This window comes from Heptranchias perlo, chromosome 25, assembly GCF_035084215.1.
Source record: "Heptranchias perlo isolate sHepPer1 chromosome 25, sHepPer1.hap1, whole genome shotgun sequence".
Classification (NCBI taxonomy): domain Eukaryota; kingdom Metazoa; phylum Chordata; class Chondrichthyes; order Hexanchiformes; family Hexanchidae; genus Heptranchias; species Heptranchias perlo.
In genome coordinates this window covers 12247694-12266874 of record NC_090349.1, presented here as the reverse complement: position 1 = coordinate 12266874, position 19181 = coordinate 12247694, and the positions used below count along the sequence as shown (strand labels likewise).

The following is a 19181-nucleotide window of genomic DNA, read 5'->3' as shown; positions in this document are numbered from 1 at the left end:
GTTACCAGGTCACAGACAACATTGCTCTTGGCTGACCACCAGAAGGGATGTTAGACTAGCCTGGTAGAGACTGCTTATACGATTGCAGTCACTCCAGGGAGACTTTGGACTTCTCTTGGGTAGCTAGCCAAAAACAGAAACTTGCCGATGAAGAATCAAGTCCAGGGGGTAGATTTTAACCAGGAGCCACGAAGGTGGGGGGGGGGGGGGGTGGGGTGGGGGCGGAATTTTCCAGATGGCAAACCCGAAAGTATGAGTTTCCCAGACATCCTTATGATTTTGATGCAAGGACGTCTATTAATTTCTTTTTGGTTTGACAGGCTGGCTGTCAGTCGGATGGGAGAACAGCCTGGGAGCGGATACCAGCAGGTAAGTCTTTGCCGGGGGTGGGGGGGGGGGAGAAAGGAGGAGGAGGAAGGAAAAGAGAGAGAGAGAGAGAGAGAGAGAGAGAGAGAGAGAAAGAAAGAAAGAAAGAAAGAAAGAAAGAAAGAGAGAGAGGGAGAGAAAGAAACAGAGAGAGAGAGAAACAGAGAAAGAGAAAGAAAGAGAGAAAAAGAGAGAAGAAAAAGAGAGAAGAAAAAGAGAGAAGAAAAAGAGAAAGAGAAAGAGAGAAAAAGAAAAAGAGAAAAAGAAAAAGAGAGAGAGAAAGAAAGAAAGAAAGAAAGAAAGAAAGAAAGAAAGAAAGAAAGAAAGAAAGAAAGAAAGAAAGAAAGAAAGAGAGAGCGACCTACCCCCAAACCCACCCATTCGTGGTGTTAAAATTTACCCCATGTCCCTGTACTCCATGGGCATTGCAATGTCCTGAGGAGCTATAGGGTAGGGGGCAGGGCAGAACTGAAAAATCAGAAATAGACATGGCCGTAAATTTTAACCCCATGAAAGGTTGGGTTGAAAGGTAAAAATTGTAAAAAAACAAAAACGTGACCCCAACCTGCCCACTTCCAGTTTAAATAGAGGCGGGTGATCAACCTGCTCTCAGGAGGCAAGTCGGTCAGTGAAATCTTTTAAGGAGGCTATGGGCCTCCATTTTGACAGGTTTCTTATTTTTAACTCCTGGGGCTAGGTAAGAAGAGGCGAGAAGGCCCGGATCAATAGGTAAATGCCTTTATTGCACAGCTTGTGGGCCCGGAGTAGCAGGAGTGATTCCTCCAGGCCCAACAAGCCTGCTGCGATCGACGCCCCCCCCCCCCCAAATGTAAGACTTATCTGCCGGCATCCGCTCCTTGGCTGTTCTCCCGTCCGCCTGTCAATCAGGGAAACTGGGAAACCCGTACTTCCGGGTTTCCTGTCAGGAATTCTCCCATCCCCCACTCTCTTCCCGGCTCCTGGTTAAAATTTACCCCACGGTTTGGGAACTGGCTTAAGAGTTCATCTCAAGTTATAGATGTTGCCAGAGAACCTAATCAAAAAACAATCCCAGTATGTCACTATAGAGCTCACCTGTCTGAGATAGACAATCATTCTCTGGTCCTGTAAAATTCCTGAGCAGGCAAGAAATCGTGGGGGTTAAATTCGATAATCCCCGAATCCGGGCACGGTCCGCGATTAACATGCGCCCGGTGGTTCCGGCTCATCTCCACGATTTCTGCGTGCAGCCAGCGCTACCTGTGCTGCTGAGTCGCTGCACGCTCCAGCTGGAGGCCCAAATTAGGTGCGGCCAGAACTAGTTAAAGGCAGCCTGCACCTCGTCAATGCAATCAGTGGAGGATGACAAGTGGAATGGCTGGACTGGCAAGAGAGCATGCGTCGAGATTCTCCGAAGACGCACTGGAGGCCCTGGTGGAGGAGGTGGACGCACGGAGAGTCATCCTGTACTCGCAGGGTGGCAGGAGATATTACAGACACCAGCTGCGGAGGGAGTGCGATGAAGTGGCTGTGGAGGTGAATGCTGGGAGCATTGCACCACGCACGTGGGATGCAGTGCAGGAAAAGTTCAATGATTTGCCACGAGGGGTAAGGGTGAGTGAATGCAAGTGTCAAGTGGCACGTCCTACCAACTACACCACTGCTCCACGCACAACACCCCCGTCATCCACCCACCAACAAACGCTGCCCATCCGTACGAAATGCTGCACTTCGGATGCTGCATCTCATCCTCAAATAGTAGCACACTTGCAATCCGCACACCTACCACTCTCACGTCACACACTGGCAGCTATTCTATCGTGACAGGCACATCACCCAAACATCTGGCAGGATACTCACTGATACACTTCCCTCTGTCTTGCAGGAGAAGGTGGCGCATAACAGCCGGCAGGAGGAAAGAATGGATGGAGGACGTGCCGCCTGCACAGTGGAGGAGATAGTACTGCGGATCATTGAACTTGACGTCGCTGTGGTCATGGCCACGAGCAGCGCTGGAGGTCCCGACAATAGGGGTCTCTGCATACCTAATGCTCCTTCTCGTTTCCCACATATCCCTCATCCCACAATCTTTTCTGACTCGTGCTGCAGATGGTCGGCATACACGTCCGACTTGCTCCTTTCCCCGTCTTCCTTTGTCATTGCAGATACCCAAGAGCTGGAGCCGGCACTGTCCAAGGTGGAGGAGGAGGAAGACAGTAATCGTAAAGCCATACCGTCACTTGATCTGACACTTGCATCCACCAGCAGCTGCAGAATTGCATTCCAGCACAATCTGTAACCTCGTGGCCCGGCATATTCCTCACTCTACCACTACCAACAAGCCAGGGGATCAACCCTGGTTCAATGAGGAGTGTAGAAGAGCATGCCAGGAGCAGCACCAGGCGTACCGAAAAATGAGGTGTCAACCTGGACTACATGCATGCTAAATAGCTAAGCTATTCCACAACCAGCGGATCTGATCAAAGCTCTGCAGTCCTGCCACATCCAGTCGTGAATGGTGGTGGACAATTAAACAACGAATGGAAGGAGGAGGCTCTGCAAACATCCCCATCCTCAATGATGGCGGAGTCCAGCACGTGAGTGCAAAAGACAAGGATGAAGCGTTTGCAACCAACTTCAGCCAGAAGAGCAGAGTGGATGATCCATCTCGGCCTCCTCCCTATATCCCCACCATCACAGAAGCCAGTCTTCAGTCAATTCGATTCACTCCACGTGATATCAAGAAACGGCTGAGTGCACTGGATACAGCAAAGGCTATGGGCCCCAACAACATCCCGGCTGTGGTGCTGAAGACTTGTGCTCCAAAACTAGCTGCGCCTCTAGCCAAGCTGTTCCAGTATAGCTACAACACTGGCATCTACCCGACAATGTGGAAAATTGCCTAGGTATGTCCTGTCCACAAAAAGCAGGACAAATCCAATCCGGCCAATTACCGCCCCATCAGTCTACTCTCAATCATCAGCAAAGTGATGGAAGGTGTCATCGACAGTGCTATCAAGCGGCACTTACTCACCAATAACCTGCTCACCGATGCTCAGTTTGGGTTCCGCCAGGACCACTCGGCTCCAGACCTCATTACAGCCTTGGTCCAAACATGGACAAAAGAGCTGAATTCCAGAGGTGAGGTGAGAGTGACTGCCCTTGGCATCAAGGCAGCATTTGAGCGAGTGTGGCACCAAGGAGCCCCAGTAAAATTGAAGTCAATGGGAATCAGGGGGAAAACTCTCCAGTGGCTGGAGTCATACCTGGCACAAACGAAGATGGTTGTGGTTGTTGGAGGCCAATCATCTCAGCCCCAGGACAATGCTGCAGCGGTTCCTCAGGGCAGTGTCCTAGGCCCAACCATCTTCAGCTGCTTCATCAATGACCTTCCCTCCATCATAAGGTCAGAAAGGGGGATGTTCGCTGATGATTGCACAGTGTTCAGTTCCATTCGCAACCCCTCAAATAATGAAGCAGTCCGATCCCGCTTGCAGCAAGACCTGGACAACATCCAGGTTTGGGCTCATAAGTGGCAAGTAACATTCGCGCCAGACAAGTACCAGACAATGACCATCTCCAAAAAGAGAGAGTCTAACCACCTCCCCATGACATTCAACGGCATTACCATCGCCGAATCCGACACCATCAACATCCTGGGGGTCACCATCGACCAGAAGCTTAACTGGACCAGCCATATAAATACTGTGGCTACAAGAGCAGTTCAGAGGCTGGGTATTCTGCGGCGAGTGACTCACCTCCTGACTCCCCAAAGCATTTCCACCATCTACAAGGCACAAGTCAGGAGTGTGATGAAATACTCTCCACTTGCCTGGATGAGTACAGCTCCAACAACACTCAAGAAGCTCGACACCATCCAGGACAAAGCAGCCCGCTTGATTGGCACCCCATCCACCACCCTAAACACTCACTCCCTTCACCACCGGTGCACAGTGGCTGCAGTGTGTACCATCCACAGGATGAACTGCAGCAATTCACCAAGGCTTCTTCGACAGCACCTCCCAAACCCGTGACCTCTACCACCTAGAAGGACAAGAGCAGCAGGCACATGGGAACAACATCACCTGCACGTTCCCCTCCAAGTCACACCATCCCGACTTGGAAATATATCGCCGTTCCTTCATCGTCGCTGGGTCAAAATCCTGGAACTCCCTTCCTAACAGTACTGTGGGAGAACCTTCACCACACGGACTGCAGCGGTTCAAGAAGGTGAAGGTGGCTCACCACCACCTTCTCAACGGCAATGAGGGATGAGCAATAAATGCCAGCCTCGCCAGTGACGCCCACATCCCATCAACGAATAAAAAAAATACTGACACTGCGCGTCCTTTATAGGTTAGAGGAGGGATCTGTACATGTTGAGACACCAGGCACAAGTGCGCAGGAGCTGGGGTGGGGAGGGGGGAAACCAGATACCACAGGTGCCAGCTCGCCGGAGGGCGAGGTCGCTCAATGGTTCTGCTGCTGAGGAGTCAGACGACGACTTCGGTGGGCCAGGCTTCAGAAGGCGGCTGATGGGCATACACCACCAAATGCTTGGTGCACTGGAAAGCCTGCCAGAAAGCCTGCGCACAACGCAAGGGGCATGGAGGAGTCCACTTCAAACTTGGCACAGGGCTTTGTGCAGAGCTTGGAGCCCATCCTTTCCCACATGGAACTGCTGGTCATCTCCATCAGCACATCTGTGGATCCCACCATAATGCAGCGTCTGATTACCGATGTCACGGCTTCCATTGCAGCACAAACAAATGCCATCAAAGGTCTGCGTACTTCAGTTGAAACTCAGACTGCTGCAATGACAGCTCAGACTGCTGCGTTCCAGGCTCTGGATACCACTTTGGAATGGGGCTTCCAGGGCGTCACAGCACTCCAGCAATCCGTTCTCCAGCAGAACCCCAGGAGTGCTGAGGCACCGCCCTAAGCGAGTGGCTGTAGCGCATGGCAGGCCAGACTGCTGCAGCCCACGCCGAGATGGAGCCATCTGCAGCCGGGCCTTCCAGGCACAGAGCTGCTCAAGGTCATCCTCCAAGGTCATCTGCATGCTCCTCAATTGAAGGCCAGCAGCCTTCCACCACCCATGCTCCAGCCACTGGGGATGCACCTCATAGGAGAACTAGGGAAGGCAAAGGCACACGAACGACAGGCACTGAGGGAATGCACAAGGGTGAATAGTGTAATGTTGCATACATGAGTTCAGGTGTAACGTTATAAATTTGTATTTGAAGTCGCAGTTGGTGGTGGTTTTTATTTATGTGATGAGCTGCGGGAGGAAGCAATGTGTAATCATACAGAGGGCGACTTGATGGTCATGTGGTAGAGGACAGGTTGGGAGTGTAGGACTGTTGGTGACTTGGGAGGTGTCATTGAGGTTACTGATATCACTCATGACTAAGATCAGTGTGCAGAGTCATGGCAGACAGGGCCTGTGCACCTTGTTGTCTTCCTGCCTCTTCCTCCTCCGTGTCCTCCTCCTCAGCCTCTGGCTCAGGGTCTTGCCGGATAGGCGGTGGCAAGGGCTGTTCCCTTATACGGGCGAGGTTGCGCAGCATGTAGCATACGAAGAAGAATCTTGATCAGCGGAGTACTGCAGGGCTCCACCAGATCAGTCCAGGCAGAAGCTTTGCTTGAGGACGCCTATGGTGTACTTGTTGTAGGCCTGCTATGCACATTGGCGTGTGTACCTGACCGGAGTCATGAGCCACTTCATGAGGGGATAACCCTTGTCACCCAGTAGCCAGCCTTTGACTTGCCGAGCTGGTTCAAAGATAGTTGGGACATTGGCCTGTCGCATAATGAAGGAGTCATGACTGCTGCCAGGGTGGGGGGCATTTTATTTTAATTCGTTCATGGGATGTGGGCGTCGCTGGCAAGGCCAGCATTTATTGCCCATCCCTAATTGCCCTTGAGAAGGTGGTGGTGAGCCGCCTTCTTGAACTGCTGCAGTCCGTGTGGTGAAGGTTCTCCTACAATGCTGTTAGGTAGGGAGTTCTAGGATTTTGGCCCAGCGACGATGAAGGAACAGCGATATATTTCCAAGTCAGGATGGTGTGTGACTTGGAGGGGAACGTGCAGGTGGTGTTGTGCCTGCTGCCCTTGTCCTTCTAGGTGGTAGAGATCGCGGGTTTGGGAGGTGCTATCGAAGAAGCGCCATGTGTGGTCGCACACCAGATGCGTACGGAGGTGGTGGAACCCCTTTCTGTTCAAGAAAATGGCCGAGTTAAGATGTGGAGCATGCATGGCAATATGCATGCAGTCAATGGCACCATGGGGAAGCCTGCCATGTAAGCAAACTCTTGTGCTTGCTCATTTTGCTGCACTGTCAAGAGGGACCGTTATGAATCTATTGCGCAGCTCGTACAGTACCTCAGGTGACCTCCATTATGCAGAAGTGCACTGCAAACTGCGAGATGTAGCACATATCGCCAGCAGAGGCCTGGAAGGATCCAGAGCCGTAAAAGTTTAGCATCATGGTTACCTTCACAACCATAGGCAATGCTGTCTTTGCCTTGCTCTGAGGCTGCAGTTGTGGCTGCAGCAGTTGACACATCTCCATCATGACCTCTTTCAGGAACTGCAGCCGTGGGATGCACTGATCTTCGATCATGTTGACGTAAGAGTATTGTTCCCTGAAGACCATCATGGGATATGGCCTCCTGCTCAGTGCCCCACGCTTCCTCCTCCTCCGCCCTCTCCTCACAGCTTGACCTGCTCTGCGTGACCTCTCTGCATGATCCCAGTCATGTTCAATGCCCAGCAGGAGTCCTAGCAGGCCACCCATGGTTGCCAGGAATCTTGTTCAACACACTTTTGTAAATGCCACCATCAGGACCTGCCAGATCACTCTCTGTACACAATTGCAACTCTCTCCAAGTATAGGAAGCTTCAACAAACACGTATAATAGTACCAGCAACAATAAGCTAGCAACTAACCTGCATGATCTCTTTAAATAGCACTGGTTGGGGGGGGGGTCTTGCAGGCCGTCTACGACCTGTTCAGCTGTGGGTGGTTAAGACAGTGCGTTGGCTGGAGCGCTGAGTGCCAACAATGGTATCTGTCCCTTTAAAATCAGCGTTGCCCAATGAGCCAACGTATATTCTCCTCACTTTACATGCTGCCGGCGTTCGTAATCTGCATGTGCATGAACGTCCTTACCAAGATGGCGTCCGGTGCACGTCACACTAGAAGCGTGTGCGCGCATTCCGGACGCTATTTTGGGACCTTAGGAGGCTGCGTAGCATCTGCAAAATAGGCACTACACTGCCCAATTTATAGCCCCATTAGTTTCCACCTAGACTGCGAGGGCTTGGATTATTTCTGTATGGATCAAATTCCCATTGGCATTATTTTTAGGCTGGCCTTAACCCATTAATTTCCAACTGAATAAATCTGGTGTTAACAATGCCGATCGTAAAATCTAGGCTACAGTAATCCAATAATTCAGATTTTTATTGAGCAGGAGGGCATCAAAGATAAGACATTTAAAGGAAAGCTCCAGATTCTGAACCTAGATAAAGGGTCAGAGAGAAGTTTACTTTCCAGTAAAATAAAGAATTCAAAGTGAACTCTTCTACTTGCTCATAGATGTCACTTACTGCTGAGGAGAAATAAGCAAGACCCTTTTACCCTCACATAAAATCATATTACTGGCTCAAATACACAGAATGAGAAAAGTCAAAAAGGGCTTTTAACAGCTTTCAGTGAAATATCTCTACTGCAAAATGTGTGTTTATCAACAGCAGCTTAAATTGTGCTGAAACCAAAACACTGGGTAAACTCACGGAGCCTGCGGTCCCAATAGGGTAATGCAATGGAAGGGAACATGTGCTGGAGATAGGGCAACAACAATGTAGCAGTGATTCTCTGACCTGCACTCATTGGGAACGCAGGATGGCGAATTTACCATTAGGTTGCAATAGGGTCCAGCTAGTCATGAAACTGAATTTTCTGGTTCTAATTTAGAGCACAGCTATGTGTAATAACAGTTTATCTGAACTCTGGAGTTTTCTTTTTAAAAGAAAGTGTAGGACTGTTTCAAGTAAACTACAAAGAAATTTAGTCCATCAGCTTAAGAACTTATTTGTCTTCACTCCTCACCTGCACATTTTGCTGCTTGACGGCCAAAGTGTACAGTGTCCAGGCAAACAGCACATTTTGTGGCCCTCATGTTCAAGCCAACTGTGAAACGATGAGGAATATTGTGGTGCATACGTTCCTTCAACTGCCGACCAAACTCTGGGGGAGGAAGGGGAAAGGAGGAACACGTGATCATGGTTATTTGGTGGCAGTTATTTTCTAGAGTGCCCATCAGTACTTGACACAGACATACTGTCCAACGTACTAAACTCTCACTTCACAATACACCACCCTTTCAGCCACACACAGCCACTCTATGCCATGCTGTGTCATCCAGTTGCAAACAACATTCTGACACACTTCCTAATTTTGACTGTAGCATCCATGTAGGTTCGATGAGATATTCAGAACATGAAACAATGCTGTTTTCACAGGATCAAGTCTCTAGAGGTTGAGAATCACTGGCCTTTAAAATAACTTACTAAAATTTGCATGTTGTCTTCACAGTTACATTTGGAATAACAAACTTACCAATGGTAGTGTTCTGCAAAATTCAACAAGCAGCATCAGGAATTCCATATCCCTCGTGCTGATGCACTCCGATATCATGAGCTGAATGTGTATTTAACCAATGCTTCCAGTACTTTCTGGTACTACTGTAGAGTTTTCTAAAGCTTACATTTTGATCAGGATTACAACTGCAGAATTGTATTGACTGACACTTCCTTACCCTCAGGTGTGGAAGACTCCTTCCTGTGGCTAGAGGGGGGAGCCAGCAGACTGATAGGATTTGGTTGATGCTCTGGGGACCGGACGATGGCAGACATGATGATCTGGTGTCTGGCTGTGGCTGGTGTAGACTGTGGCTGGTGATCCACTGTTTTTAGATGAGCAGCTACAAGAAGAAACATAGGAAAGAGTTAACATGACAAGAGTTTCAGACAGTCAGAAGAGATTGCTCACAATAATTGCCAAAGATGGGATCATTAGCAACAGGGAAATTGTAAATTCAGTGAAATAGATAGACTATACTGGAGGTAGATAATTTTATTCCTGTTATTCTCCATGTACCAACTGTTATTACTGTTGTGCCAAAAGTAAAGCTGGTAACCATGACTACTGTAAGACTCGCATTAACCGATAAGCCAAAATACATGTTCCTTTGCAAAAAGATCTAAACAACAATGCTTAGTGAAAGGTATAAGGATTACTCCAATAGTCTTGCAAATTGAGTCAAAGGTAAATCTTTTAACATTGTCTCATGAATGCCAGAAGAATCTGAAGACTCTAAAGTATGTCTCTGATGGCCTCGCAGGACAGTTTCCTGACTGTTCATTATTGTTATGGGCGATTAGAGCTTCAAAGATGACAAATCCCTCCGGCAGTGGGATCCCTGCTTCCTTTCAGAGATTCGCCAATTACAAGACATCAGCATGGCTTCAGAGCAGCAAACCAACCAATCAATTATATAGTTGAACAGCTTGGCACATCCTTGCTTTCCAAATTGTAGCATTTGACGTGGCTGAGAAGCTATGATCCAATGGCCAATTACCTTCTTCGTAAAGGCAGCATTACTTAAGGGCAAGATAACTGTCAAGTCAGTCTCAGTCATCAGGTCAAAACCCTCAAGCCATATGAAGGATATTGGCAACCACAAAGCCTAGAACGGAGTTTGAGTGACTCCCGATAGGGCAGACTTGATGACAGATGGTGTGGTCAAAGATTTGATTATCTCTGCAGCTGAAGCTAGTGCATGCTCACCACTCACCCTGAAAGCAGCATCCTGTAAAGGTAACTGCAAAAGGAGAGAGCGCTGTTTAACAAGAGCAAAGGCCTTTAAGGTTATACTTGAAGCTTCTTCTAAGTGATCAAAAGCTGCTACAAAAGGTAGATGATGACACAGTATGTCTCGAGGCCAAGAGGGTAATTAGGGGCACCTGGGGTAAGTTCATGCAGTTATACAAAAATAATTCTAACCTGAATTGTTTTTCCATTGGCTAAAGTTTGTTGGCAATTGTGATCCAGAGGGTTTCGCTTAGCTAGTGCTAATGGCTGATTTTCTGTGCTCCCCAAATCAGAGGGGGCATCCTCAGAGTCTGGAGAAAGCACAATAATGGTTTACCATCTGAAAAACCAACGGAGCGTCCAGCACAAAGAATTAATGAACTGACTTCATGGGAAGAAGTGGACTCTACATTGCATGCCTAGTTAGTGATAGGGCAGCAGGCATGGATGGTATGCATGCTGGATTCCTAAAAGCTGCTCTAGGTGGAAGATGGAGGAATGGCAATGGTCTTGTACTTCAGTGCCAGAGATCACCAACTGTCCTTGGGGCTAACCTCAAGGCTGATGAATAAGATTCTACTTGAGGCACTCATATCCTATATATTATAGAGCTCAGCTGTGGTTTCTATCCACAAAGGGGGATCAGAGTGCGCCTGAAATTATCGAGGAATCTTACTAAAACCAGTAGCTCTAGGTGTTTCTTTGGGTTGTCATATTTTGAAGGCCCAAAGAGCAATCAGAAAATAACATGCTAGATTTTGCTCTCGTGAATATGTACAGCACACGGTGACTTTAGACAAAATTAATCATCTTATGAATCGGGGAATCCACTTCAATTGTTTTTATCAATTTTCAAAAGGCTTTCACCTTTGTTTGGGATTTTTTCCTCACTTGGCTGCAGAGAACCCTGTAAAGCAAAGCACTAACTGTCAAGCTAGGGTGGTTCTAACTGGACAAGCGGCAAGAAGCTCTGCACTGGTGAATTATGTGGCTTAAGCTGGTTAAATGCCATCAGTTCCCCCGAACACAGATGTGGTCTCCAAGCTTTGGCTCTGCCAACTTTCAGCCAAACTCCCTGGATTTAGTCAAGTGGGGTATGTCCATAGAGGAAAAATGTATGCACTCTATATTTGGGAAACAGTAATGCTATCTCTAGATTTCTCAGTAGATTGGTTTGGAGACTCAAACACTGATGGGTTTCCATGTGCATCAAAAAAAATGAAACAAACAACTATATGTGTCATCTTCACCAATGGTAGCATTGATAGATCCCATGGCATTATTTCAAGAACTGGGGAGTACCCCTGGTGTCCAGGCCAACATTATCTCCCATCCAAAACAGATTATCTCCTCATTCATCTCATTGCTGATTGTGGGATATTGCTGTGTGCAAATTGTTTGCTGTTTGCCTACAAAACAACAGTGACTACAAACATAATTCAGTGGCTGTGAAGTACTTTCACACTTCCTGAGGATGTGAAAAGTGCAATATAAATGCAAGTTCTTTTTCCAAAAAAAAAAGCACAAAGAAAAGCCTATGGTCTGGTAAACATGTATCAGCTCTACCCTGTGGTTCTTCAACTACCAGTTACCAGAAGGAAAAACATATTTAGAAACAGGTTAACCTGTTTAGCACCTTTTAAAAAAAAGCTGCCTAGAACTGCAAACTTCTTTCCATATAAAATACTTTTTACCTTTGTAGAATCAAAGTTAGTAAATCCTGCATTCCTTCTCAGAGGAAATCCAAACAGTTTAACCTCCTGAAAGAGTGGAATTCCAATTGAGCTTTGGGGATGAGTTCAAGGTGATGACAAAGAACAGGTCGACTCTTATGCCAGGTCAGTAACCAAGTACTAAATTATCAGGTATTCAAGTGTGAACTCCAAGTAGGGTACTGGAGACAAGAACCTATGGCACATTCAAGAGGCAGTTGGAGAAATCCAAGCCTTTTTTTAAAATTCTAGATGGATGAACTAAAGTGGGCTGAATGACTCCCTTTACCTATCTTGTGGCTTTGATCTCGTGAGGAATGTTGCATCCACCATGAGGCTACTGGCACTGGACTGGAGACCATTTATGCAAATACACTGGGCTGGATTTTGCTGTGAGCAGCAAATGAACGGAGCCCTTGCACTGGCCCATAGACTTTCGATGAGCTTTTGCACGGAAAATTACTGTCAACGGGACAGCCAACCAACGTGGCACCCTCTACAGGGCATCTGGGACCAGTGTGAACAGGGCAAGCAACTGTTCATCTCTTTAACCAATCAGATTGAAGAATCGTTAATAACAGGAGAGTCAGAACCAGGAAGTGTAAGTTAGAATTGTGAATTCAATGTCAAATCAGGTAAAGTAAGCGAAATAATGAGGGGGAAAGAAAGATTGGATTAAGAGACAGACATAAAAAAAGTGACAAAGAAAAAAAATTTAAATTTAAAATAAAAAAAAAATGTCCAACAATAATTGAAAGTTGAAGGAATGAGATTCCACACTTGTAAAAGTTAATTTTCAGTGCCAGAGAGCTTGTTTGGTAGTAATTAAGACGTACCATGCCGTTAAAAGGGTATTTACACTGGAATGGACAAGCCCTAACTTTTTTGGCCATATCGATGAGGAAAGTACAGGAACTTCCACACATTTGAATGGCGAGTCGTCATAATCGCGCAGTTTTTGGAGGAGCATCGCATCGTGAACTGCAACTTCCCGATTTTCTCATTTAACTGTGCATGTGCAGGACTCCCTCAGAATCCACACACGCTGAAGTCCTAAGACTACAGAATACATTGCACGTATCCTGTAAGTTGCAATTGAATGTCCTTGCACTGTGATCTTTCAAAAATTCAGGATCAGCAACTGTGATAACCTGGTGGAGAGACTCGTTTGTGCGCATTCTACTTATATCCTCAGTCTCTTTCCTTCATTGTGATGGAGTGCACATCAACATAATGCTTGGGCCAAAGGTGTTTTGGCATAGCCACAGACTGGCTGGAGCTTTCAGCTGCCTGATCCAGTTTCTCCAGGAGCAGATCTGCTGTCACTTGGTGCTTCTCTGAACAGACAAGGCAACCATCGAGGGGTTTGTGAACAATCGGGACGCACCTTGCTTTATTTCAACTTCAAATCTGGCACCACGTAGCTCCTCTTGCAATCGTTTGGAATGTAGTGAACATCCTGAGCAGGGCACAATGGGCCAGATTTTGTTGTAAAAATAACAGTGAGGCTAACAGCGCTCATAGTTATTTATGCGTAAATCAAACAGTAACTTCCGGCAATCACACGGCGCTGAAGTCCTGAGGTAGTCCAGTGACAGCGAAATTAAACTCAGTAATGTTGGAAACCAAGCGCCAATAAAGAACAAATCCTGAGAAGGCTGTGATTTCTCTAGGGTAATTGGGAATCCCAGCTTCCTTAATAGAATCAAGAGTCTTCAGAGGCTGCAATCCAGTAGGGTCTAAGTGGAAAGTGAACAAGCCACTCAATTAGGTAATGGTAAACTTGTAAGTGCAGTGGTTGATCTAATGCCTTGCCTTTCAGGGTCCTATGGACATTTTGCCCCCCAAAATATAAAATCTCACCATTTTATAGTTAGGACGCCACAAACATTTTGTGAAAGGTGGCTTGTCCCTACTGAAATTTTTTAAAATTACTAAATGACAATAAACTCAGGTGTAACACAACAGTGTAGATTATGCAGCGCCCACTGCTTATGGAAGACATATTAACACTGGCAACGTTACCATTGTCTTATTCTTGAGCACCTTGTTTCTTTTCAGACCATGGAACTTTTGCCTGAGAGTGCATTAAAGAGTTTGTCACTAAAGTCAAAATATCCCCAATATGAGTAATTCAAAATAAAGACTAACTGAACAGAGTGAGAACTCTCATTTAATACAAAGGGGGCAATTTTTTAAAAAATCAAATAACCTCTCTTGTTTACAAGTCTGGCATGGAAGACTACTGGTTGGAGGTAAAGGACACAGCCATCTGATATCATTACAAGGGTGGTGTGGTATGACGACAACAAAAAAGGAGGCTTTTTTCTGTTCCAATTATGCTTGAATTCAGGTCCACAGGAGCCCCTGCAGCCCCAAAAGAGAACCGTACTCAGCATTCCAGGGTTAGCAATTGATTGTGTTCATGGAGTACATAGACTCAGGGCCTGCGAGGACACTAGCCTGAAGCAAAATCAGTCACTTTATAATGCACCCAATAATTCTGCAAACATATGGTCCACAAATCTTACTAATGGTATAAACACAGAAATAAGTCATTCGGCCCAACTGGTCTACGCGGTGTTTATGCTCCGTTTATGCTTCACACAAGCCTCTTCCCACTTTACTTCATCTCACCCTATCAGCATATCCTTCTGTTCCTTGCTCCTTCATGTACTTATCTAGCCTCCCCTCAAATGCATCTATGCCTCAACTGCTCCATGTGATAGCATGTTCCACATTTTAACCACTCTCTGGGTAGTGAAGTTTCTCCTGAATTCCTTATTGGATTTATTAGTGACTACCTTGTATTTATGACCCCTAGTTTTGGATTCCCTCACAAGTGGAAACATCTTCTCTACATCTACTCTATCAAACCCCTTCATAATTTTAAAGACCTCTATTAGGGCTCCCCTCAGCCTTCTCTCTCCTAGAGAAAAGAGCCCCAGCCTGTTCAGTCTTTCCTGACAGTTATAACCTCTCAGTTCTGGTATCATCCTTGTAAATATTTTTTGTACCTTCTCCAATGCCTCCATTTCCTTTTTGTAATATGGAGAGCAGAACTGTGCACAGTACTCAAAGTGTGGATTAACCAAGGTTCTATACAAGTTTAACATAACCTCTCTGCTTTTTTATTCCTCTAGAAATGAATCCAAGTGCTTTGTTTGCATTTTTATGGCCATTGTAGTATCAAAAACAACCTGACCAGCTCGAGTAGACTGGCTCACGATGCCTTCCAGAATGGAGGCTTTTAATATGATAATTGAAATTTCCAGCAGGTTTTAGATTTTAAAAAGGAGACATCGGGAAATGTCCATTACCATAACACCATTAATGAGGAGTTCTTTTTAAAAAAGGAATACTAGCTTTTAGCACGCATTATATCTTTCCCAAATCAGGTTGATTTTATTTTTTTTTAAAATCTACTGATTACATTTGGAGACTATTCTAAAGATTCCTTGCCTTTGAGAGTTCAATCTGAAACAAACACAAACCTTGCTTTGAATGTAGTTTCTGTGCTAATGGGCCCAGAGATGATGATAGCTTTTGCACACAATTATGAATTAAGCTGTAGAGTAGCAAATAGCAGTGAAAAGTACAAGGTAAAGTATGAACATCTACAAGATTTGCATCTGCAATCCAGTCCTGTAATACTGAAGTTACCAACAGATACACCTGGCTCCCAAAAATGCCCAAACAGTCCCATGAACAGTAATACCTGGAATGCACTCAAACAAACAGTACTCCCCTCTTTGGGAATGTTAAGCTGCTCTTCCACTTTTGCTTAAACCCTGGTATCTGTTGAGGGACTTCTTATTGCAGCCAAATCTGACTGTGTCAATGCACATCACAAAACCATTACCTGAAACACATCGACTAGTCCTTGCTTCTTTGAATGTTCTTACCTTCCTCCCGCACACATTTCAGCTCTACACGGATTTTCTGTAGTGCATCTTCTAGCTCCATGTTTCGACATCTCTCCTTATCCAAGGCTGCCTTCAAGTCATTGTACTGCATGGGAATCTGGACAGGAAGTGTAGGGTCCTCACGCCGGCGCCCAAAGAAACTCTGCAGATAAGGAATGGGGTCATGATCAGAATCATCGGCTCAGCAGCAGAACACTGTCAACGTGCCTAGGGCTAAGGAACAAAAATAAAAATCTGGAAGTACCTTTAATGAAGGTGTAATCCTCAGATGGATTACTGGTACTGACGCTAGTGGTAGTATGAATGCTACACGAGTGTTTGGATGCATACAGTTTGCTCTACAGGGCCGAAAGCAGACAGCTCTGGGATGTGAACCAGTGACGACCTGATTGGGTCAAGCACTCAGCTGCTTGAACAACAGTTATGCTCCCTACCAGTTTTCAATCTTTAACAAGGACTAAATTTGCTACATGAAGCTGCGAGTCACTCTTATTGTGCCACACTCCCCTTGCAGTTCTGAACTATCAAAGCATTACAAGCTGAGGCACCCCTAAAGAATCTGAATTTTTTATCTATCAATTAATTGATGTTTTAGGATTATTTATCCAGTTGAATGCACCAAGCTGAGGACATTCTGTCAGATAGACGTTAGTCTCTCTCAGAACATGTTGGGTATCCACATCCCAATCATAGGGCAGTTCAAAGAGAAAACAAGATTGCACCGCTTTAACATGTTCAACAACAGCCCATTCCTTTAACCTTCCCTGCAGCAAATCCAAATTTGGGCTATGTTTAGTTTAGTGTCCCCTCAGATAATTTTGAAGATTTCAGCAGGTATCCACTCAAGGAAGAACAAAGCAGGTGTCCAGGCATGCAAGCATTCAAGAGAGCTAAGCAGTACGTATCAAGGCTAGGACAACAAAGTTCAATAGCCCACTCAAGAAATTTCAAACAGGCATAGTTATAACTCCATTCACATAGTAACTACAATCAGCTCAGTTTGTATTCACATTTAATACCTTCTTTTTAATTGGCTGGTCCATCTTTGATTGTAAGAAATCGATCAGTTTAGACTGTTGAGCGATAGTACCTTCCAGCTTCACCCTATCATGGGAGAACACCATCTGTGCATAGAGAAAACAGTGGACATTAAATATGGGCTTCAGTTTCAATTGTCCCAACACGTATCCAATCATAGGCCAATTCATAGAGAAAAATTAGTTTCTGCTGCTTTTTCCATGTTGGAAACCAAGTCCTTCCTTTAATCTTCCGCTGGATTACATTCAGCTCTTGGCTCAAAAACTTCATTGATGTTATAATTCCTTTCACATAGTACACATACATATCTGTGTATAGACATGACAAACTGCACATCTTTCAATTGTGAAATCACACTTAACAGGGTTATCACTACAGAAATAATTTTCAGTAATACCAAATTAGCCCATCATTCCCCCCATCCCAAATCCCGCTCCGCCAGTGAACAACATAGCCTCTAAAATCAGGCAGGAAAGCAGGACCGAAGGACAAGCCAATATCCTGGAACCTGAAATCCATATCCCTAATTTTAGCCAAAAATAGTGGTGAGTAAAAAATGACTAAGTACAGTTTTTTGTTTACATTTTTTCCCCACTAAAATTAGCAGAGACAGGGATTTGATTTGAATGCAAAATCCCATGTTAAAGACATCAAACCTTTTCAATTATCTCTATACCAACTGACGCTGATGCACTGCAGCGGATACAAGGTATGTATACTCGAATTTACCTTAAAGGCTGGACATCAGGTTTTAATCCTCCCAGACATACTTATGCACTCTTAAGACCACATCCCTTTGCTTTCCCCACTATATTGGTCAAAGCCACTGGTTTCTGGGGAGAAATGATTGAGGTTCTTCCTCAATTTGTTTTTATTGCTTTTCTGTACCATCTGCCAGTCACCACATAGTATGAAAGTGACCTGATCTTTTTATTGTATTTAACTATCACCTGCATGTTTGCAATCTGGTACTCCAAATCACTCTGCTCTGTCTTCAACAGGTCAGCCTGATCCAGGGCTTCCTGCAATCCTTGGGTCAGGCGGAAGATGTGCGTTTTGTGCATGTCTAACTGCTGCTGCAGTTTCGTTTGCTAAACAAAGGGAATAACCACAAGATTCAGAACATTTGAACATAAAAGTATAGAGATGGACAGAAAGAATGTAATTTACAAAGCTAATAGAATTTTGGTCATAGTTAATAACCATGAGATCTCATTCACACAGTGTTAACATCACCAGAGCTCAATTTCTGCAAAGGAGTGCAGCAGGGCAAGTGCCAGGTGTGCTTTTCCATGTCTTTTAGCAGAAATGAAACTGCTCACCATGTACTTTTAATCCCATGGACACATACTCCCACATCTTTAAAAGAGGACAATGTCCTCCTTTAACATGGAATCCTTCATGCCGAGACTTGCTTTCTTGCTCCACCAGACTTACTTCTATTGAACTACAGGACTTAGCATTAAAGAGGACTTCACAAAATCATATTTCAATTAATCAGCATTTAAATCAATCAGGAATTTTGCACAAGAAAATGTTTTACGCCCCAAGGAATGATTTCCAATATTTGCCCTACTTCCTCCATTAGTCTGTGTTTTAGCTCGCGCTCTGTCTCCAGTTTCTGTTGAAGGCCACGTGCATTCATCTCCAGCATGGTGTGCTTCTTCTCCAGGTCACTCAGCTGTTAATGAGAACAGATCAAAAATCATTCTAGTACAAATATATTGGACTTTCAGACACTGATGAACTGTAGCAGTATTACAGTGCATCCAAAACACTGAATAATCTTGTAATTCAAGCAAAACAACTTCTGAAAAAAATAAGTGTCAAATAAAGAATTATTCATTTATCAGCCACTTGGGCATTCTTTTTGACGTGATGCAAACTGCAAGGTGCTAAATAAAGAGCGAGCATGCATTTATTTATATAGCCCCTTTCACGACCTCAGGACATCCTAAAGTACTTCACAGCCAATCATTTTGAAGTGTAGTCACTGTTGTAATGTAGAGAAATGTGGCAGTCAATTTGGACATGTATGATATTAGCACGTCAGCGGTACTCATTGATCATATGTTAGGTTAACAGAGCAGATAGCTCCATGTCATTTGGGGCCCTGCCAAAATAAGGCTGCCACAGCCTGGGATTGCCACTCAATCCCCAGAATAAGGGACTTCTTACTGCAGTTATTTCATGCTTTGACTGACGTTTGACCTCCACATACAAGGGGCATTCAATGCACTGGCTATAGTATGTTTTCCTTTGGTAAGTCATTTCCAGATT

At 45.2% G+C, this 19181-nt stretch overlaps 1 protein-coding gene across 2 annotated transcripts in view; it reads right to left on the bottom strand.

Annotated features, from left to right (window-relative positions):
• The window catches only part of cita (citron rho-interacting serine/threonine kinase a), a 204162-nt gene that overhangs the window by 63770 nt on the left and 121211 nt on the right, over positions 1-19181 (bottom strand). For both annotated transcript variants that reach the window (XM_068005625.1, XM_068005626.1), the window contains exons 28-33: positions 18478-18582; positions 17852-17992; positions 16883-16987; positions 15843-16005; positions 9171-9335; positions 8462-8599 (exon numbers count right to left, since the gene is read on the bottom strand). In XM_068005625.1, the coding sequence (XP_067861726.1) occupies positions 8462-8599; positions 9171-9335; positions 15843-16005; positions 16883-16987; positions 17852-17992; positions 18478-18582 (817 nt within the window). The remainder of the gene's footprint in view (positions 1-8461; positions 8600-9170; positions 9336-15842; positions 16006-16882; positions 16988-17851; positions 17993-18477; positions 18583-19181) is intronic.